The following is a 23,941-nucleotide window of genomic DNA, read 5'->3' as shown; positions in this document are numbered from 1 at the left end:
GTGATAAACATGGTCTTGATTAATTGGTAATGATAAGATGAATCATTGGGAAGAGGGAAAAGTAATGAGACATGCATGAGTAAGAGTAGTATTGAACCTAATTTGTGATATGTGCCTATGTGATTAAAAGGTGAAACTTTGGTTGCGAAGCCGGATAACGGAAAAGCGAAACTACTTGAAAACTAAGCAATCGAGGTGGGCTTTACTCTTAAAACTCTCTTTTATTTTTGTCAAAAATATTGATTGGTGTTATAAGGGTGGTTTAACTGTTATGCCATGCCTATGTCTGTTTTATTGTGATATTGTGTGCCCGATGCCTAGTTTGTGAGTTCGCTCCATTGGGCTATATGGCTATGGATAAGTTTATACGAATTCGGGTCTGAGTATGGGCCGCAAGCCCTACCAGGCTGTGTACACGAGGGGATCGGGAGCCGTCCTTGCTAGTCGGCCGGTCTCGTGGGCGAAAAGTGTGGCCACACTTTCGTCGCACCATGGAATGATTGTGATTGTGGTTTATGTTGAGGAAGATGGGGAGTTATTTTGACTGGCCAGTCTATGGAAAATATATTTTGTGATACTCGTGATATTCTTTTATAACTGCTTAAAACTCGAGTTCACTTGGTAAGGGTGGCATAACTTATAAAATGTTTTGGCAATGAGCTCACTGAGTATTTCAAAATACTCAACCCTGCATGTGTTTTCCTTATGTGCAGGTTGAATGATGACGAGCGGTGGCGGGTGTTGAGCAGCTTAATTAATTAATATGGATATGTTGAACTCTAAGTGTAGTTGTGTCACCATACATAGCTATGCTTTTCTCTTGGTCGTTTTCCGCTGAATTTTGATACTCTTTAGAACTTCTTTTTGGAATAATTGCATTTTACTTTCGGTTGTGGCCTTAGCCCTTTTCTCGTGATTTTGTCTTGGATACTATGTCGTACTCTTAAGGTTTTGACCATCATTTATGATATCTATCTTCCTTTGAACTTCTAGGTTAAGTTGTTGCATTAAATACTCTGATATTCCTTCCAATTCTTTTGGTTAGTACTCTTTAAATGAAACCCTAGTCTATGTTTACTTCTTTTGAGTCGGTTTCGGGTAGCAGCCGCCGCATTTATTGTACCCTAGGAGGACGGGCTGTTACACTGTCAGTACATCTGCATTGTCTTTTTAGTTTTCTGCATGCTTTTCCAGACCCTGGTAGTTTAAGGAAACTTGTCCCCACTTTTCGCTTTATACTTGTCTGTCCAAATTAGGAAAGTCCGCCTAGTTAAGTTAACTCCAGTTGTCGTAGACTTTAAAATATCTCATTTCTCTAAGTCATGCATGTTCCGTACGTCTTCATTGTTGGGGTTTGTATACTAAAAGATGCTTCGAGCGTACATGCCTTTGTACAGTCAGCTTGTGCATGTATACGAGAAACGCCACGTCCACTTGTTTACCTATTTATGAGAATAAATAATATAATATAATGGTTTATTATTGAAATATAATAAACAAGTCTAAGGCTTTTTACTAAGAAGGTCAAGTAGGGAAATTCGATGAATCTCCTCATGAGTTTCCCAGTAGGGGACTTGGCCAGATCTAGTAAGAAGAAAAACGTATTCACAACCTAGATAGGCTTTGGCTACCTATTGGTACGGTTGCGGTGTTTGTGATAATTCTCTCTTACCTAAGAAGAGATTAGTAACACCGGTGTGGTAAAGCACTGAAAGGATCTAATCCGAAATGTATTCTTTATTGCTATCTACTGAAAGAATATATTTCAGAAAGTTTAGTATTTTCTAGTCTATAATATTAATCAATATTGTTTATTCAATCAAACGCCACTTTGACTTATCAATATGTGAAAGTTTGTACGTAACTCAAGTTCATGATATCTTGGGTGGTAGTAATTGAATAACATGAAGGTATTAGAATATTATTTCATAAAATTCGCGTGCCCAGTGTGGTATGATTAAATCCCTAAAAGGGTGATCCCCAATGAGGTGTTTGAAAGAGAAATTTATTATTCAGAAATCTGCGCAGTTGGAATTTATTCCACAAATAATAAATAAAGTTTCAAACTAGAAAAACTCTTTGGAGAATTAATTTAATTCTAGTCACATAGCAGACAAAAGAATTAAATTGACGGATCAAGATAATCTTAAACGCGGGAAATATTATAAAATAAAATGGACCCAAGTTATTTGTAATTTGGTGATTTAAGTGGGAGTGCAATATTATTCTTTAGTGGAACAAAATAATATTCCATTATTAAATCATGGGTCATTTAATTTAATTAGTAATTTATCTAATGGGTGAGCCCAACACTTAAGTCATTCCATGGATCCCCTTACTAGCCCATTAAGTCCACTATAAATATTGAAGAGATGTGGAAACCCTAGCACACAATTCAAGACAACACAAAACCCTAACCCTAGCCTAGAAATCGGCGCCTCCTCTCCTCTCCCTCTTGGCATCGATTTTCGTGCCTAGCACGTGGGAGAATTAGGATTTTGATTATTGTTCTTGATCTATCCTAATTCATAGGATTAGATCTAGACAATTTGGTGTTTGTATTGGGTTTTCTTAGATCCATTCAAAGTTATTTAATTGATTATCCAAGATCCGCCCACACGGATGGAGAATCAAGGACAAGGGAATAGTACGGAAGATTCGTGGTCGATAAACCAAGGATCTCCGGGTGGTGCAGCTAGCAACGTCAATCCAATGATGGATTATGAGGTAACAATCGAATCTACATCGAATATGCATGTTTATGTGTTTATTTGATGTTATATCTATAGATCTATGTTTATTGCATGAAATTGGAGTCGAATGCATAATCACCTAAATAGATCCGTCTAGGACCTGTTTGGTTTTCGTGTCTTCCGCTGCGGTAGTCCCAACAACTAGTATCAGAGCCAATTTTTAGGCTCTGATTATGTATTTGATTAATTGAATTTTTCAAAAATTGTAGTGTAAAAACTTGGGATTTTCGAAAATAATGCAATATGTGTTGGATCTATGTTTTTCTTGATTTATTTTTGGATCTATGATATGATGTTCTAGATCGATGAAAGAATATTATGAATCATGAATTTTATTCAAGTTTTTCAAAAAAATATTCTAGATCTATGATGAACATCATTAGATCTATATATTCTAATTAATATATACTAGATTATATGTTTGTTGTTTACATATATGTATGTGTTTAAGTGAATATATGTTTTTGAATCAAGAAATAAAGTGGTCCATGATTGAATACTTGGATCGATGAAAGAATATTATGAATCTCGAATTTTATTTGAGTTTTTCACAAGAATATTCTAGATTTAAGCAAGTATTCATAGATCTATAGTTTTATGTTCTTAATATGCTAGAAAATTTAAATTGCTAAATGCTTGATATTTAAATGTGCATATTTGATATGAACATAAAAGATTGTTACAAATTAAGAAACGATTAATTAAGATTTAAGATCGCGGTCACGCGAAGCGACCGCGATGAATCAAATTAATTAAAATCGAAAAACAATTATTTTTTTTAAACTAGGGTTTCGAAAAACCCTAGCTTCTCGCCGACCGGGAATCGCGACGAGGAAGGAACTCCGGGCGACGGCCGGAGATGGTCATTGTCCAGTGGGAGCTCCAGTCCAGTGGGAGAGACGGCGGACGGCGAGCAGGCGGCGGAGCTGGCGGAGGCGCGTCGGATCGGTCTCGATCAGACAGCGTGGGCCTCCGGTGGCTGCTGCAGCGGCTGACCGACGACGACCGGTGTAGGCGACGGCTCGGCGAGGCGGCGGCGATGGAGGCGCGTCGGGTCTGCCTCAGCAGATCCGGCGACGTGGGCTTCCTACGTCGCTGCAGTGGCTGATCGACGCTTGCAGCGGCCGAACCCCTGTCTGATAGTTTTATGATCTTCTAGCCTCTGAAATCTAGTCGAATCCTCTGGACCTGTTAGATCGAGTGATATCACACACCGCATTGCACGTAACTCTAAGGCTCTTCAAACACACAAATTTCGAGTCTTGAATTTTAGTTACTCCCTTCGTCCCCAAAGAGTATGAACAATGAGTTTAGCACGAGTTTTAATAAATAAGGAGAAAAGTAAGAGAAAGAGAGAAAGAGTAGTGGAAATAATATTAGTGGAAAGTGGAGTCCACATTATTCTAATGGTATACAATGACGGACCCAAAAAATAGAAATCGTGGGATCGAATAAAAGAATACATGATATATATATATATATATATATATATATATGCGTGTATTCAGATTAAAACCATAATGTATATTAAAACATCAAACCATGTAAAATAATGTACATTATACACACTAATAATGTACATTTTATTCATGTATAATGTACTGTCAGCATAATGTACAGAATTCATATAATGTAAATGTACATTATTAGTGTGTACAATATTTAGGACGGTACATTATACATGAATAAAATGTACATTATTAGTGTGTATAATGTACATTATTTACATGGTTTGATGTTTTAATATACATTATGGTTTTCATCTGAATACACCCATATATATATATATATAATATTTAAATTATTATTATTATTAAAAAATATATACTATTTTTAAAAATAATTATTATAATAAATGTGTATGTAGAAATAATGAACACATCATACAACTTCGTAGTATAATTTAATTATTTAGTGTGCTAAACTTTTTAATATTTCAATTTATTTTTAATTTGTGATATATTGTGTATATTATTTAATTTATTTGTTATTTTACAAATATTATTACTTTTTTAACTACAACTAAAATAAAAGGCATCTGTTAACTACACTAACTAAAGTTTTTAAAATATTTTACCCGAGATCTACAAATCAATTACACATAAATTAAATTAGCACATACTCCATTAAATACAGCAAAACAACGGCGCCCTATTTTCTTCTACAATTCTGTTTTCCTAATTCTGCAACTCTTTCTCAGTTTCTCATGAAGCTCTTCTCTTGAATTTAACTTTCTCCTAAATTATTCTTCTTTTTCACTTCCACAGTAATACTTTCTCTGAATTTCTCTTATCTCTTTTCTATTTTCTTTAATTTTCACCGGATACTCTCTTCCTCATTTTTCTTCATTATTGGAGATGAAACTACTTTTCGTGGGGTCGGAAGACGAAGTTGCCCTCAGTTGGAGGCCGATTCTTGAGCTTCACGGTGACATTCACGGACCTGCGGTGGGGTCGGCCGACCCCCGCTCGACCCCACCTGGGTCCGTCGTTGATGGTATAAGTTGTTAATAGTAATAGTATAAGTTGTAAATAAAATGATGTAAGTTGTTTGAATTTTTCAAAACTAAAAAGTTCATACGTTTCAGGGACGGGCGAAAAAGGAACTAGCTTACTCGTTGGGTACGGAGGGAGTATATTAGTGTATTGCATGATCAAAAGATAGTGTAAGAGTGTCCACAGTGAGAGGATACGGCGTCTGCCGAGAGAGGTGGCTGGGCCACGCTTCCCTATAATGGAGGACAAGGGCGGACAAGGCGGTGGATGGAGGCGTGAGCACGCCGAGTACTCGGCGGGGACGCGGCTGTGTGCGAAGGGGAGCGCCGGTGGACGAGGCGTCAATTGCACGACGTCGACAAGCTGCGGCAAGGACATGGCTGTGGGAGAAGGGGGCGGCGGTGGGAGGCGGCTTGTCCAACCACTGTGGACACTCCTATAATATTTTCAGATACAATAAATCTATGTGACCAAATTTTGTACAACCAAAGACTGATTTATTTGAAAAAAACCGATTTATTTGCATTTAATTAAAACATATGGGTGCATATATAGTATATGAAACGTGCATAATACTGTGCTGATATATTAATGATTTGTGTATAAATTTTTTACTTTTTTAGAACCATAAAATATAATTAATGCATACTTTAATTCAAATTTAAAAAGTAATATAGAGGCAATTCAAATATTAAAAAGTAAATTGAAAATGAGGCCGAAGACTAATCAAGTCTTGTTAACTTGTCCACTGACTATATTTATTATTTTAATATATAATACATCAAATTACTAATAATATAATTTTTTTTATTATACAAAAATTAGTTATTTATCATCACTTTTTAAGATAACGTCAAATAAATAGAAATAAACTTTGGCAACATTTAATTAAGTTGGGCGCCAAAATCTTCTTGCCAAAAACTGTGATTTTATATATTTATAGATATATTATAGATTCCTTATTGGATCGTATTTTTAACTTTAATCCTATAAATTTTATATATTTATAGATATATTATAGATTTCTTATTGGATCGTATTTTTAACTTTAATCCTATAAATTTTGTCAGCTATTTAAGTCAGTCCATCTGATTAGAATTGAACTCACATACAAGTTACAACGTGTCCTCTAGTGGTAAAAATGTAAAATGATAGCGTACGAAAATCTAAACACATAATACAAATGGCATGAAATCCATTGATTCTAGAAAGGAGCTGAGGTGGAATTATTTATAGAAACAGAGTGTTTGAGAGTGACATTTTTGAATTTTATGGAAAAATTGGCATGATTAGGAAAAAAAAAATATTATTTGTAGTCTTATTGCTTTCTCTAAAGACCAAAATAGTCTGAAGAAGAAATATATACTCCATCTATTTTCTAAGAATACAAATTTGATAAACGAGTTTAATGTAAAATTGATAATTGATAAAGTAAGAGACAGAAAAGAAAAAAAAATGTGCAAGGCAAGATAGAGAAAAATAATTGTGTAATATTCTGGAGAAGCTACTGACTAGGTACTCATCTATCTCATGCTACTCAATTTAAAATTTATAGTCTAAAATGAAAAATACAAATAGCACGAAAGAGAAAAAATATTCTCCCGTCCCATAAAAATATGTGCATTTTTTATTTTAGTCCGTCCCACAAAAATATGTGCATTCTATTTTTAGAAAGTTATATCAATTTAATAATGTAGGTCTCATTATCCACTAACACTATTTTAACTATTATTCTCCTCCTCTCTCTCTTACTTTACCATACAATTCTCCTCATCTCTCTTACTTTACCAATTTTATCTTAATTCTCGTATCATGTCCAATCCATATTTTTATTGGACGGAGTGGATATATAATTAGGTATTTTAACTTTCAAATCATATATCTAAATCAATAAGATAATTAGAAAAATACTCTCTCCGTCCCCCAAAAATATGCAATTTGGGTTCGACACGAGTTTTAACGTACAATTGATAAAGTAAGAGAGAGGTAGAGAGAAAAAGTAATTAAATTATTGTTAGTGGAGAATGATCTCACCTCATAAGAGAGAAAAAGCTTTCTAAAATTAGAAAGTGCATATTCTTATTAGATGGACTAAAAAATAAAGAATGCATATTCTTGTGGGACGAGAGTATATTAGTATTTACGATCGGACGTTGAAGAATTGATGTGGAACAAACATCATAGTGTTTGATGACATTTTATCTTTGATTTTATATAGTGAGTGTGAGTACTTAGAACCAATGGCGTATCCACCTTAGAAAAGGGGTACCCTAATATAAAATACTAATACTATGTATTGTGATCATACCTAATATGGCCTTTGTGGTCTAGTGGTTTTTCTACCAGTTTTCATTGCTGAGGTTCCGAGTTTGAATCCTGGCGCTATTTTAATTTCTTTACCTTTCTTGTTTAGTTTTATTCTTACATATAAAAGTTCTAACATATATCATATAGTATTACTTATTTCAGTTATTTTTTGTTTTAGTTTTGTTAATCCAATTTATTTACTTATTTCATGTTTTATTATATTCAGAGAATTAAAAGTTCTGTAGCCTTTTACTTCTTTTCTATCCTTTTTATTAGAATAATGAATTTACTTTTGTTGTTTACTTTTTTATTCAAACAATTGAAAGAATAGTTGTATTATCTTTTTTATTTGTTAAAATAATTGAAAATTTAAATTTATATACTATCAAATTCTCAAATAATCAAAAAATTTACTTTAAACCTATTTTATCTATTTTGCAGCAATTATGTGCGAATCTATATAAAACATTTACAACTCAAAAAATATATATAATTTTTAAAAAATAATTGACATTTTGCTTAAAGTATTTATATCCACAAGGTTTTGTTCTAAAAACTGTCTATTAAAAAATATTTAAAAATTTACTCAAATATTTCATGTCAAAAAAATTAATTTATTTCCAAATTATAGTAGTATAATTTATGTCTTTATAAGACATTTGTATTTAAGAGAACAATAAGGATTGTTTGGATTTTTAAACTTTGAGAACTATTTTCCGTACCCCGAATCAAAAATTCTAAATACGCCCTAAGCAAGTCATCAATCTACATTAATGCTGAAATTTTGATTAATTATAAACTGATAATAAATTAATAATTCAATAATTTATAGATTTATTTTAAAGTTTCAAAACACATTGTCGGAAACTAGGAAAGCTTGGACTATTTAATGCATGCAATAATTATTAATTTGCGTTTGAATTTGTGTTACTGTATTCCTCTATGCATGCAGTGCTACAATCTATAGCAACATTTAATTTCTTGCAAAAAAAAAGTTGAAACCCCAACCCAGGCCCCCATATCTCGGCCGGACAGAATTATGAGAGGTGTTCAATCAGGGTACGCAGTGGTAGGGAGAGAGTCGTAATCTACTGTTCTGCCATAAGCCCATCTCCCAAGACCTTCCATTTAATTTCAAGGAAAGCAGTTCACGCTCCAATATCCTAGTTTGTGAATCCACATCGCAATTGTAGGGTTACACATTTGTTTAAACCACTTGGCCATATTGATTGAAGAGACAAAACAACAATTTCAAAATTTCCAGCTGAATGTGGTATTTTCAATGAAATCCCCAACAATTTCTGAACTCGAGGGTGGATTACCACTGAAAAAACAGCATTATAAACAGATTAAAATGCATGTAATGTAACAGATTCAAATAAAAAAGAGAACTCACCAGTTCCATATGCCATCTGAAAGAGGTGGGTGGTGATCCAAGAAAGATAAAAAGCCTGCACAAAGATGCATAATCTAATTATTAATTTCATGGAAATAGTTTTAACAATACCAAAGAATTAAACCATTATTCCATAGATTATGATAACAAGAGAGTTAGATGTATATACACAACAATTAAAATAAGCACGAAAAGCTAGAAAATGAATATAATGCCCTTTATGGATTTTTGTGTTATTTCGTCAGATTGAATTCTGTAACTATAAGATATTTCAACAGATCATAGAAAACATTTCACTGCAATAAAGTCAGAAGGAGATATGTGAATAATTTATGCAGGTGCCAGTTTCTGATCAAATGAACTGATTTGTAATAATTAAAATTACTTCGAGATAAAACAAATTTAAGAGGATAAAATTATTATTGCAAACGCATGAAGGTGATGAACAACAAACAGTGAGAAAGTACGTTACTGCGACATATTTGGAAGAATTATACTGTCCAATAAATCGTTCTGGATCCAACTGAAGAGGAATTCAGTGACAAAGCTTTGAAGTGAGTTAGAGGGTGAGATCTCAAAGGAACATATTCAAAATGAAAACCTCAACAAGGTTAGCATACTTTCATACTAGCCCAAAATGTCAATGCACAGAGGAATGACATATAAAGAGCGAACGATCCTAACATCCCTGGTGAGGAATGAGTGATCGAGCGAATCCAACAGTTAGTGAAGTTAGGGGCTATCTTGACGAACTGACAAGCCGATTAGATAGAAGAAGGGAAGGGGAAGATTCGGAGACTGTAGGTTCTTGAATTGACCTTAATCTTGTGGGGATGGCTGCTAGAAAATAAACCAGTTTATGCAATTATATGTTTATGTGTTGATATGTGTGTTTTTATCTGTTTTCTATGTCTAAGTCCTTAGCGTCTAGGTCTAGTAGTTTGAGTTTTTTTTTTAGTAGAGTCGGTTAAAAGGGAAACCATGCATTGAAACGTGCCTTATTCCTTTTTCTTGTCTTCATACTTGAGGGCAAGTATGGTTTAAGTGTGAGCAGCTTGATAAGGCTCGTTTCATGCATCGGTTTAGGGTTAAAATTCTGTGCATTTGGGGCGCTAATGTGCGTTATTGAGTTCAGGTGCGTAGTAAATCTGTCGGACCCAGGAGTTGTTGTTACCTGACTGGCAGATGCAAAAGAGATGAAATTGAAGCAAAAATCAGAAGTCATCGTTCGGACCTGGGAGAATCAAAAGTTGGCGACAGGAGCAGAATGAAGCGAGAACAAATTATTTTAAAGATTCTTACTCAAGGGCAGGAGCGTAAAATCACCAGAGGGGATACCCTAGGGATCAAAGCCTCACATATATAAAGAGCTCAACCTTGAAGAAGAAGGGAATCCGTGAACAGCCACTTCTACGCTCTCCTAGCTCTAGTTCTAGTTCTCTACTTCAAATTTTTATCTTCGACTGCTGCGCACTTGGACATGGAGGATTCTGGCCACCGTGGTTCTCATCATCATCGTTGTTATTTTGCTGTGTAACACCGCCTTGTGGAGGCGAAGAAACGATTTTATTTGCTTTCGTTTAGTACCTTGTTGATTTCTAAGTTTCACAACTCTAGTTTCTTGCTTTGATCTACTGGATTCAGACCTATTTCTAGTTATTATGGAAGTTTATGTTTGCTTTGGGTCGAATATCTCTGAGTTTATGTTCATCTCTTGTTTTAAGCTTTCGTTCTTGTTTGTTGTTGGATGTTTGGAGCTGAGATCTGAGTTTGTTGTTGGAGGTTGGGAATTTGCATATGAAGATATTTGGATTTGTTGAATCGTGGTATTTTGGAGTTGAAGTTTCGTACATTTGGTGCTTGATGTTTACATATGCATGAGTATGGCTATTTACTTTCTGTTTCTGCATCCTTTAGGTCCAGTAGCGTAGATCTGTTAGTTTAGGCTTTAATTTCTCGTTTTAAGTCTAGATCTAAAGTTTGCTCTGTTTTCATGGTGTTTAAAACTCTGTTTTATCTGCTATTCTCGTTTGATTCCCGAAGAAGATGAAGTTGTTGGTAGTTAGAACCGGATCTGCTTTATGTCAGTACTTTTCTGCATGTACTTTACTTTTTTTTGCATATCTGCTAGACCTGTCAGTACGATCTACTTTGTCTCTTTTACTTTTCTGAATGCTTTTCCAGACTCTGTTAGTTTACGGAAATTTGTCTTGCCTTTCGCTTTATGCTTGTCTGTCCAAATTAGGAAACTCTGTCTAGTTAAGTTTACTCCAGTTGTCTTAGAACTTTAAAATATCTCATTTTCTCTCGAGTCATGTATGTTCCGTACGCTTTCGTTTCTTAGACCCAATAGGTAGAGTAAAGTTTCGCTTATCTCTCAGACCCCGTAGTTTTAAGTTCTCGACCCACAAAAATTGCGTGGCAGCAGCCCAACCCCTTTTCCCAAAACATCCTTAAATGCAGTGTCGTAACACCTGCTTCCTCGTGGGATCGATCTTTAACTTCCCTGTGCTAAGTTGTAGTATAGTGGGTTGAGGTTTTTGAAGGGACAAAGTGCACCCAACGACCTCTTTCTGATAGTTCCACGATCTTCTAACCTTCGAAGTCTAGTCGAATCCTCTGGACCTGTTAGATCGAGTGACACATATCACAGTACAAACCTGCACTGCACTCTTGGGACCTGTCAGGTGCCTTTCCACGTTGAGGGTTCTACTGAAAATTTGAATGGAGTGATCGGTGTGGTGGCTGATAAGGCTGTTGAGGCAGCTCCAGTGATGAATGAACTGACCAATGCAGCCGCAGGTTCAGTCAGTAATATGAACATAATTGGTTTATGCACTCTTGCACTGATTTAGAATGGTGATGATGTTTCTCTAAGACAAAATCATCTGCTTTACATGAACCTAACCTCTTATTTTAAAGCTCAATGTTATAGTAAATTGTTGATTGGATTGATTGTGATTGGTAAAGTCATCTCAATGGGATTTTTGTTAGGTGGGCATCAATTGTAGATGTGACTTCAAGGACATCGTCTTCAATATTTTTCCCACGATGCCAAACGGTAAGTTCTCTACCCGATTTCTATGTTGTGAATATGAATATCCTCAACATATGTATATTACTATAATATTTCTAGATTATTATGCCAATAAATTGATGTTTTGGATATAGTATCTTGATGCAACTCCTTGTCTCGTGACCACAATTGTTTCGTACCGTTTTGCAGTCGATACAACGAAGCACGTTCACTTAAGGAATCCATACCTATCATCATCGTACGAGCTTTAGGTGTTTGCTCATAATTTTACTGTTACTGTCGCAATTTGTTCATCCATCCTTCTACCATTGCCTTGAAGCGTTGATCTTGTAGCAACCAGAGGCGTATCTACATAGGAACAACGGGTACTAGTATTATACTTTGATATATAGCCAAAATTATGTAATAACCTAGTGGTCAGAAACGCTGTATTTATTCCTAGAGGACTAGGTTCGAATCCCCTCGCCACCATTTCTCCGCCTCCTTTAACTTCTTTCTGTTTTTGCATTAATTCCTATTTAGTTTTAGTTTATTATTTCATTGTTTGTCTCATTCATTGCTAACAACTTCTCTTAAAATTTTGTATTAATTCAATAAACTTTAACATATTCTTGTTAAATTTTATTTTATTCATTTATATTTAATATTTGATATTTACTTTGTTCTTAATAATTTATACAATTAATAATTTTAATATAATACCCCTAGTCTTAACTAACAAAGTATCTATGTGCATAATTCAATTTCTTTCAAAATAAGAGTTTTTTTTATGAAAAAAAAGAGGATATTTAAAAAAATAGAAATATTGTGAAAACAAAACAAATAGAACTAAAAGAATTAGCTAGAATTTGAATCTTTAAATCGTTATAATTATTTTTCGCACCCCCATACACATCTCCCAGGGAGAGGTAAATGGAGAGATAAACTAAAATAACTATTATATTTACCTTTTTTATCATTAAAACTCATTTTCCAAGAGGAGAGGTATTTGAGAAGATACTATACATTTTCTCATTTTGAAGAGGTATCTTTACCTCCCCATTACTAGAGAGGTAAAATTTTATAACTACCCTATATGTCTTCCTTTTTTTAAAATTAAATAAAATTATCGCATTTTTCTGTATTTGTGTTGTAAATTCAATTCCGTAGTTTACGTGATTGTAATTTATTTGTTTTTTTTAATTTAGCTGGCCTATGACTAGGCTATTGCATGTCCGATTTCTTATCTTGATGATGATGTAGCAGAAGGAATTTTTAGTTGGGCTATGACTGATGTATGGCTGGTATAAAGACATTGATGCTCTAAGAGCACTCCCAATGCACTCGGCGTTAAATCCGGCGTTTTATCGCCGATTATCGCCGAAAATTCGCCGGCAATGGGGAGGAATCGGCGATAATCCGGCGTTAATTCTACCGAATTAACCCCGAATCCCGAAAATTCGCCGGATTATCGTCGGATTATCGCCGACCACTGTGGGCGATAATCCGGCGATAAAAATAGTTTTTTTTTTAATTTCCCCCCTATAAATTTAAAATTTAATAATTAATTTAAAATAATTTCCCCCCTATTTTTTTTTAAATTTTCGTCGTTGTAATTTTTTACTCGTGTTTAATACAACGAACTTTATTACTATTATTTGTCTTGTCTTATAAATTAGCTAGCTTTATTATATACAAAAATAAAACAATTAAATTAGTAATGATGTGAAAATGAAATGTTGAGTTAGGGAGAAATAAGAGAGAAACCATTGGAGCAGTTGGCTAAAAGTTGGCTAAAAACTGAGGATAAATTTTGGTGCTGATGTGGCGCTGATGTGGCAGGAGTTAGGGAAAAATAAGGGAGTTTTTAGGGAGAGCATTGAGAGTGCTCTAATGCATTCGTCAAATTAAGAATATTCAAACTTTGCGCTGACACCAAGACCAGAGAATTGCAATTTGCCTACCTCACTAAGAGCACTCCCAATGGCGACGGCGAAAATCCGGCGATTTTTCGCCGGATATCGCCGACTTATCGCCGGCCATTGGGAGGAGTTCGGCGATAATCCGGCGAAATTCCTACCGAAATTACGCCAAGCGGCGTTTTAACGCCGGGCTATCGCCGGATCATCGCCGGCCACTGTGGGGAGCTGTTCGGCGATAATTCGGCGATGATCAATTTTTTATTTTTTTTTCCTCAACGGTCATATTCTAATTTCCACCCCTATAAATATTTCATCCTCTTCCTCCATTCATCACCCACAAACTTCATTCACACAAATTTTCAATCTTTTTTCTCTCCATCTTTATTAAATGAGTTCTGATTCATCGTCTCGTGCTCAGTCCGACGAGGAAATATCACATTCTTCTTCCGAAGAAGAGGTACCTCCCGCTCCCACCGGATGGGATGTAGCGGGTTTCGCCAACAACCCAATCAACAACTATATCTCCCGCCGCATACAAAGCGAGATCGCTCGAATGCAGCAGCCACCCCCCCAACGGCCAATCCGCCGGCGGCGCCGATACATCCCTCGCAACCACACTGGTGCGCACGATCGGCTGTTCGCCGATTATTTCGCGGAGGAACCACGTTATCCGGCAGATGTATTTCGTCGCCGGTTCAGAATGCGCCGCTCCCTCTTCCTGCGCATTGTTAATGCGTTGTCCGCGCGTTACCCCGAGTTCCGGCTCCAGCGAGACGCAGCAGGGAAGCCCGGACTATCGCCCCTACAGAAATGCACTGTTGCCATCCGGCAGTTGGCATACGGAGGGTCCGCCGACATGTTCGATGAGTATCTGCAATGCGGCGAGACGACTGGCAACGAGTGCCTGAAGAATTTCTGTCAGGGCGTGCGAGAGATATTTGGGGAGCACTACCTTCGCTCGCCGGACGCAGCTGACTGCCAGTTCCTACTGGATTGGCACTGGAGGACCCACGGCTTTCCGGGGATGCTCGGCAGCATCGACTGTATGCACTGGCAGTGGAAGAACTGCCCAACCGCGTGGCGAGGCCAGTTCACTACCGGCTACAAAGGTACGCATCCCACCATCATTCTTGAAGCCGTTGCCGACCAACGGCTTTGGATTTGGCATGCTTATTTTGGTATAGCCGGGTCGAACAACGACCTAAATGTTCTCAATTCCTCGCCCCTTTTCAACGAGCGGATCAACGGGTTAGGCCCCTCCATCGAATTCACGGCCAATGGCAATGTGCATAACATGGGGTACTACCTGGCTGACGGCATCTATCCGCAATGGCCCGTGTTTCTGAAGACGATCAGATGCCCACTCGGAGATAGAAGAAGGTATTTTGCCCGAGCGCAAGAGTCTGCGCGCAAGGATGTGGAGAGGGCATTTGGGGTGCTCCAATCGCGATTTGCACTGGTAAAGGGCCCGACGCGCTTTTTCTACCAGGGGGATATTGCCGATATCATGTATGCGTGCATCATCATGCATAACATGATCATCGATGATGAACACGAAGGCGTCCTCGACGTCACCAACGACCCAAGTGTTGCATCATCGAGTCACGGTGTCTCAACCGAGTCCGCCCGCCAGGGTGTACCGCACAACGAACATGAACGGTTCCAGGCGTTCATGGACATACACCAGAAGGAGGCCCATCAAGCACTACAACACGATATCATCGAAGAATTGTGGGCAAATAGAAACCGCGCCCACCGCCCTTGAATTTTTTTTTCTTTGAATTTTTTTTTTGATTTTTTTTTTCCATTCGTGTACTTTTTTTTTTTTTAATTTTCTTCGTTGTAATGTGTACCCGTGTTTAATACAACGAACTTTATTACTATTATTTGTTTTATCTTATAAATTAAATAAGCTAGCTTTATTATATATAAAAATAAAACAATTAAATTACTCCTTTACTAGCTATCCAGGTCACGCATTTTCCGGAGATCGGGATAGTTATCGGCGTTACTAACCACCACGTCGCTGGAGATGCGAGCTCCATCGTCGGATTCCTCAAAGCGTGGAGCTCAACAGCGAAACTCGGCGGAGAAGCCGAATTCGCTCCTCCGTTTTACGACCGATCGGTGCTGAAAGATCCGACGGGGAGAAGGGAGATACATTGGAACCAAATGCGATTGTTAAAGATCGGCGAACCAAAGGCACCAATCACCCCTACCAATAAAGTCAGAGCAACGTTCATTTTGCAGAAAACCGACATCGAGAAGCTGAAGAAGCTGGTGATGGAGAGGGAGCCGGATTCAGATTCCATCCACATCTCGTCGTTCACCGTGGCAATAGCCTATTTCTGGTGGTGCACCGACCGATCCGCGGCGGAGGCAGGGGATCAGATCGGCGACGAAGTTGCCGAATACTACGGGTTCACGGCGGACGCGCGGAGCAGGATGGATCCGCCGCTGCCGGCGGCGTATTTCGGTAACTGCGTGGGATTCTTGGTGGCGGAGTCGAGGCACGGGGTGATAAGAGGGGAGGAGGGGTTCCTGGCGGCGGCGAAGGCGGTTGGACAGGTGATTAGAGATAAGGTGAATAGGAAGGGGGAGCTGCTGAGCGATGCGGACGAGTGGCTGGTGAAATTCGGGCCGCTGTTGGGGAGTCGCTTGTTCGGTGTGGCGGGATCGCCCAAGTTCGACGTGTACGGCGTGGATTTCGGGTGGGGGAAGGCGGTGAAGTTTGAGTCGGTGTCGATTGACGGCGATCCCAATGCGTCCATATCACTGTGCAAATCTAGGGATTTTGAGGGAGGACTCGAATTGGGGATTTCGATGTCGAAGAGAGCCGTTGATGCTTTTGCAACTGCCTTCTATCATGGATTGAAGGCCCTCTAGTTTTCTCCATTTTATGAATTTCCACTTTTTCAACCAAATAATGTTCTACTACCATTGTTTTTGAGATTGTACCATGCGTTTCAATTTTCACTTTAAAATATTTAATAAAATACTGAGAAATATATTTTGTGGATGTAAAGACCAAGAACAAGAAAGTTGTCAATGTTTTTTTATTGATGGGATGGTACATTAATGAATGCTCAATTGCTAAGAGCATCGACATTGGTATATGAATGCTCAATTGCTAAGAGCATCGACATTGGTATAGATGTTCCGACGGACTTTCCAAAAACACCATCTGTCATGTTATAAGAGCATCTCCAATGGTGCATAGGCCAGCCATGGGCCAGCCATTCTCTCTCCTGCCACGACAACAACACTAAAAAATCCACCTACCACATCAGATTTAGGTCAGTCATAGAGTATTGTAAAGGTACTTGATAAAAATAATTCAAAATATACTACATTTACGGAATTAAAATTACGATTAAAATACGGAATTAAATTTACGAGACATATACGGGAAAAATAATCCATTCCATTAAAAAAAAGTACAAAGATTTTTTTAAAAAATTACATGATTTTTTAAAAAAAGGGCTTCAACACACGAGCCTCGCCACTTTGTCATCGCCGTCGCCACTCTCTACCCTTATCGCCGTCGCCGTCGCCGCTGGCCAGCCGAAAGCCGCCACCCGTGGTATCTCGAGCCCACGTCGGAACCCGCTAGCCGTGCTCCTCGCGATTTCAAATCAACCCGCATGCTCTCAAGCATCTCGTGAAGAAACATCTTCTCCGTGGGGTCGGTGGCGGTCTTCTACTCTTGGAAGACCTTGTACGTACTGATTCCGCGTATGGTTACACGAATGGAGAGTGTACTCGAGTGGGGAGCGGAGTGGGAGGGCGGAGGATTGGACCTCGCGGGGCGATAGGGGGGATCCTCCCCTCGCGGCCCGTTGCGCCCGCTTTTGTCCAACCGTGGACTCGTTGTTGTGATCCATCGCTCGATGATGCTCTTGTACGGAAGGCAGAGAGAGAGAAAACTCGTTAAAACAAGTGGTGCAAATGAAAATGATGAAACGAAAATCGCATTTATATAGGTTTTAAAAAAAAAAACAAAAACAAAAATCGGCGCTGGCCGATCGGGCCGCCTCAATGGGCGGCTAGCCGATCGGGCCGCCACAATGGCAGCTAGCCGATCGGCCGGCCGCCGAGCGATCGGCCAGCCCACGCCGGTCGGCCTGGCCGATTTCACGCTCGCCGACTCCAATGGTTCGGCTAGCTTCGGTCGCTAGCCGACCATTGGAGATGCTCTAAGGACCTCCCACTGCACTGTCACGTTATATAAACATCTCACTGCATAATGGCGGACATCCCAAGGACATCTCGATGGAAATCCACAATAATAAAAATTCACAGATTCACCAAATTATAAACAATTTACGGAATTATAATTTTCAACACGAATACGGACGGAGAAAGTGCAATGATTCATTAAATAAAAAAATATAGTTCAACAAAAAAAAAAATTAAACAAATTATATTAAAAATATCAACGTGCACCCATCCGCATCCATAGCTCTTCAATTATATCGTTCTGGAGTCGCATATGGGCTTGTCGTTGGCGCAAGTCGGCAAATGTACGGACCCGATCGGCCTCTTCATGGGGTATCCCCACACGTACATTGGCGGTGGCCACGTTGTGGCTTGGACCGGCAACATAAACATCATCACTGGCCTAATCAGTCAGTACTGGACCTTCAGCTTCAACAATCATGTTGTGCATGATAATACATGCGGACATGACATCAGCGATGCTGTCAATATACCATGTCTGTGATGGACCTTCACTGCCGCCCAACGAGCCTGGAACACACTAAATGCCCGATGCACGTCCTTACCTAGAAGAATTTATAAAATACTCAAGAAAACTATAAAAGATAATGTTAAATCAAATAATTTTTGGAGATTACTTAATACTGTAATCATGTTGGAAAAGAGTACTCCCCCCGTTCCATAGTAATGCAGACAAAACTTTTCGGCACGGAGATTAAGAAAAATTGTGTTAGGTGAGTTAAGTAAAGAGAGAATAAAGTGGAAAATGAAAAAGGTAGAGAGATGAAGAGAGGAAAAAGTAAGAGAGAGTAAAGTAGTTGTGGAAAAATGTGTTGATTTTTACTAAAAAGGGAAATAACTCTATTACTATGGAACGGACGGAAATGGAAAAACGCCCCTATTACTATGGAACAGAGGAAGTATTTATTTGTGATGTTGCATGAGGTTCCTATCAACTTACCTGACAAATTCAATGGACCAGAATTTTCACAGTACACTTTTAAGTGACGACACTTTTAATACCTCTCTTTAAATTACAATAAGGTTGAGACATCATATGTTATACTCCTACTAGCAAGTTCATTTGTGTTGTTAGAGCATCTCCATCCGTGCTCTTAGCTAAGAGTATGGAGGTGGGCCCGGACCCACTTTTAGTCCTTGTCCTTAGCTAAGAGCACAACACCCACATCCGTGCTCTTAGCTAAGGACAAGCTCAAGGGTCCCACCATTCTATTATTCAATTTAAATACTCCAATTATTAAAAATATTTATACATTATAAAATTATATTAAAAAATAAAAATTACATAATTAAAATCCTAAAAAATAAAAATTACATAATTAAAATCCTACTAATTAAAAATTACACACGTGGAAGACTACTCCTCTAACCCCAATTGCCTCTTGAGACCCCGTATCATTTGCTCATGTGTTGCAAGTTGCTCCGGAGACATCTTGGACGTATCGTTCAAATAGAGTTGGCCCAAGAAGGTTCGGGGGTGGAGGAGGCACAAAGGGAGCCGGAGCCGGAGCGGGGGCGGATGGAGTCGGGGCGCGACGGCGGGGGCGGTTGGCCGCCGCCTTCTTCCTTCCTTGCGGGCGTGAACTGCTCGGGCCAGCGTCGGGGCTACCAAGTTAGTTCCGGCAAGCTAGGTAGCCACATCGGAGGCGCCGTCGAATAGGGCTACTGACCTGGACCGTTTGCTGGAGGAGCTGGAGGAGGATGCAACTACACCACCCCTATAATTCGGATGTTGGCGCCCCTCCTGCCAACAAGCGAGGTACTTGAACAGTTTAAACTCCAAGCTTTGGTAGGTCGCCAAGGCGGCACTGATGATGTCGAGCTCGCTCTTGCCGCTCCCCGCCGCCCGCTCTTCCTGTTGGAAGTACCCCTGGAACTTACCGATCTCTAAGTTGCATCTGAAGATGCAATTGCGCACCATACTATCATTGCGATAGATGGTTCCATCCGGGCGGGTTTCATTGTAGAGGCGAGTGATGCGCCACCAATACGTATCCCCGGTTTGGTTCGTGCCGACGTCCGGATCTTCGAAAACTGCCAAATAGGCTTTGAACATCGCTATCATCTCACCTGGAGTGTATGGGGTGCGGATGCCACGAACAGGAGGAGTAGGAGTAGAAGTATGTGATACGAGTATATGTACAAGATATTCTCATATCTCTTTTATTTAATATATTATTGTTTAGCATATATTTCTTATTTCTTGATCATTAAGTTAGGTTATTAATTAGTAGTATAAATTAGAGTCTTTGTTATCATTGGAGTCATTCATTGAAGAAATACAATTATCCTTTTATTGTCTTTTACTTTTCCGCAATTTATCTTTTATCGTCTTTTTTATTTGGTTGCTCGACGGAGTTTCTCCGCGAACGGACCCTTGAACCCTCCTATCTCAGCGAATTCTTGCTGAATTATCCCTGATACGAGTTCACCTCGTATCATCTAGTGCTTTCATCAGATCTCTTCCTCCGTATTTTCGCCATCATGTCATTCACCTACACCGACTACCACCATCACCAATTCGACAGACAGTTCTCCTTGCCACTGCCCATGCCGAGCCCCACATCTTGTTGGTATCCCCAGAGACAAGACATGCAATTTGGGTACTCCTATCCAGATATGGCGGCTGTCTCAAATCTGGAGACTCGGCTTGACAACACAGATCGGTTCGTTGAAGTACTTCGACCTCCACCACGCCCGCAACCTGATCCTGACCCTTCATATTATCAGCGGCACTATTCTGATGCAGTGATGCACACCCATCTTTCCGGAGGATACTGTCAGCAACCTCATTATTTGAACCCTAATATTAATGGGCAGCCCCTGAATCCTTACTACTGGCCGGAAGTGTACCAGAAACAGGCTGTGGACCAGCTGCCTGCGCAGCCTCCCTATATGGGTCTCAATTTGCCGGAGACACCGCCATATCCGGGTACGGAGCCTCTTAGCATGCCACGTGATCTAGTGACGTTGGCTTCGGAACCGAACTTATCGATTGCTGACTTGGTTACACAGATTGAGCGCTTGACCACAGATGTCGAGCAATTGGTGTCCCAGGTGGATGCACACGAGCGTCGCTTGAGCGATCCGCACGCTGCAATGCGTCCTCCACCAGCCCCAGCGTTCAGCGTTCACCAGCCCCTCTGTTCAGCGCCGCACTACTCAGCTGCACCCTACACCGTGCAACTGCACATCAATAACGACATCGCAGGCAGCCTGCAGCAGCCACCAACACAACACTCCCCACCGTGCAACCATGATATCAGGTATGGCTCAATAGAGTCCCTTGCCGACGATATTGATGCACATGAATCAGTGCAATCTCGCCAAATTCATTATGATGATATTTTAAGTGATCAATTACTTATTAATCAAGATCCAATTGGTGATGTTGAGGCACAAGACGTTATTCATTCTAGTGTTGAGGGTTCTTTTACCTGAGTAATGTTGAGGCATCTAAGGAGATTAATGTGAAATTTGGAGAGAGTGTAATTGGAAGAAATGAGTTGGATAACAAATGGATCTTGGAAGAGGGCTTGGATGTTTCTGTTGAAGTTTCAAAAGTTCCTAATGTAGAAGAGTCTGAGATCAAAGATGATTGGCAGGCCATCAATGTCAAGCAGCCGAAATGGACAAATTTAGGAGGTTGGAGCAGTGTACCGATTATAATTTCGGGATCCTTCAGACAAAGAGCCGAGAATGAGGTACCATCTACATGGGATCCTAGCGTTCTTTTTAATAGCTCTTATTCCTTGCTGGTAGCTGAGAACAATAGGGATGGAGAGGCTGCCCAGATATATTTTTCTGAATTCTTTTCTAAAGTATACATAGGGATGCTGGATCCAATCTTCCGAGAGAATTATGAAAAATATTGTCATTCTAATGGTAGACAGGGGTTTCAAGTGGAAATTGCTCTTCCCAAGTTTCTTCTCAACATTAGTGATGTCGTGTCTGGTAGAATTTTAAAGGTAACTCACGAAATGAAGTCATTGACCCCGGATTGGCAACGTGGTTACAAACAAGCCTGGCATGATAGCTCTGCACAAGACCGTCGTACTGAGTTTCTGTCCGAAGTGGCAGATTTCCCTTCTCAAGTAGTAGATACAGAGAAGGCAATGGAGCCGATTCCTTCCCAGACGGCTGACGTTTCATGTGCAACTGAAGAACAAGATGATGTAGTTATGGTCAAGGCTTGGGTCAGCACCTTAAAGCGCAAAAATCAGCCGTTCTACACGACCTCTGATGCAGCTGCGCCTCCGTTGGGGGTGTTTGCCGAGATGGGGTCTCATCTTGCCATCACCGATCATCGTGTGGACAGCCTCCTTCTGCCTGATTTGCCTGAGCCGGATCCACCGAACACTCCCCCGGTTGGGCAGCAGCCCACCTCAGGACCGTTGTCGGGGTTCAACCTACCACCACAGGCACAACCGCCTCCAGTTGTTCAGCCGTTGCCTCTTGGAAGTCAGTCATTGCATCAGCCTGTAACCCACCTTCTAGGCCCTCCACCATGGGAGACTTTGATGTTTTCACTCCCTGGTGTTCCTCAGCCGTTGCATAATCTGCCCGGACAGTGCATTCAGCTCATATTGTCATCTTGCGACCAGCAAGCACCACTGCGGCGCTCACCCTCCTGCAGGGATACACTGAACCATCATTGTTCAGCAGCACCGCTGCCGGATGCTGCCCCACCACCAGCCGCGAACGACTCCCAGCATAACGGCACCATGGATGAGGGAGTCATTGATCGCCTTAAGGTGACGCATATCGTCAACGAGGTGAAACGCTTATTAATTCGGTATGCATTTGATCCAGGAGGAAGTGTCTCGCAAAACTTTGCTTGGGATAGGAAGAAGATTGAAGCCTATGTTCAGTGGGTACTTAAACAAGTGAAAATTATTGGAGTTGAACCTTTTAATGCCAACGTAATGCTGTCATCGTTGCACCTTGACCGAGTAGAGTTGAATCAAGCTGGAGGTTTCATTGCTAAGGGGGCAATCATGGAACTTGATGAGGATATCCATCGTCTTTGCAGCAAGGAATTGACAGAGGGTAGGTGTCTTGTTAGCCATATTACCTGTGCATCAATAAAGAATATGTTTGAGGAGATATGGAGTATTCTAAAACTACCTCTAGTTGGAGCTGAGACCTATGGTGTGTACCATGGCCTCAAGGGTGCTAATGGAGTGGCTATAATTAGTGGTGCTGACTTGAATTTTAGTGCACTGAGATTGATGATTATGATTGCAGCAGCAGATGTTGTTCCATTGTATTGGCAACTTACAAGCATGGGGATAGAGCTTCTTGGAGTGTTTCATGGTAGCCAAATCTCTGAGTTGGACCGCCTTCTTGCTTCTTGGTTTCCACCTTGAGGACAAGGTGAATCTCAACGAGGGGGGAGTTGATACGAGTATATGTACAAGATATTCTCATATCTCTTTTATTTAATATATTATTGTTTAGCATATATTTCCTATTTCTTGATCATTAAGTTAGGTTATTAATTAGTAGTATAAATTAGACTCTTTGTTATCATTGGAGTCATTCATTGAAGAAATACAATTATCCTTTTATTGTCTTTTACTTTTCCGCAATTTATCTTTTATCGTCTTTTTTATTTGGTTGCTCGACGGAGTTTCTCCGCGAACGGACCCTCGAACCCTCCTATCTCAGCGAATTCTTGCTGAATTATCCCTGATACGAGTTCACCTCGTATCAGTATGAGTAGGAACAGAGCTGCTGCTCCCTCCCGATCCGGGCTCGGGTGCCCACCCAAACCCGGAGGCGTTTAGGTCGTACACCGGATAAGCACGGTA

The 23,941-nt window shown here is 39.7% G+C and overlaps 2 protein-coding genes across 2 annotated transcripts; both read left to right on the top strand.

The window, feature by feature from the left end:
• Window positions 1–14,189: 14,189 nt before the first annotated feature.
• LOC125185560 (putative nuclease HARBI1) lies at window positions 14,190–15,687 on the top strand. Its single transcript, XM_048082117.1, has one exon. It carries the CDS (start codon window positions 14,278–14,280, stop codon window positions 15,652–15,654), a length of 1,377 nt encoding a protein of 458 aa, XP_047938074.1. The 5' UTR covers window positions 14,190–14,277; the 3' UTR covers window positions 15,655–15,687.
• Window positions 15,688–15,845: 158 nt separating this feature from the next.
• LOC125221387 (phenolic glucoside malonyltransferase 1-like) lies at window positions 15,846–16,908 on the top strand (the record flags this gene model as incomplete). The annotated part of the gene is made up of 1 exon (XM_048123505.1): window positions 15,846–16,908. A coding segment is annotated over one exon (930 nt), but the record flags the coding sequence as incomplete, so codon positions are not given.
• Between the last annotated feature and the right edge of the window lie 7,033 nt (window positions 16,909–23,941).

Source organism: Salvia hispanica, chromosome 4 (genome assembly GCF_023119035.1).
Source record: "Salvia hispanica cultivar TCC Black 2014 chromosome 4, UniMelb_Shisp_WGS_1.0, whole genome shotgun sequence".
Classification (NCBI taxonomy): Eukaryota; Viridiplantae; Streptophyta; class Magnoliopsida; order Lamiales; family Lamiaceae; genus Salvia; species Salvia hispanica.
The sequence above is the reverse complement of the archived record's forward strand: the minus strand, read 5'-3'. Positions and strand labels throughout refer to the sequence as shown.

What these genes read in the sequence shown, in the direction of transcription:
- LOC125185560 (XM_048082117.1), top strand. Translation starts at nt 14,278, where the DNA reads ATGAGTTCTGATTCATCGTCTCGTGCTCAGTCCGACGAGGAAATATCA.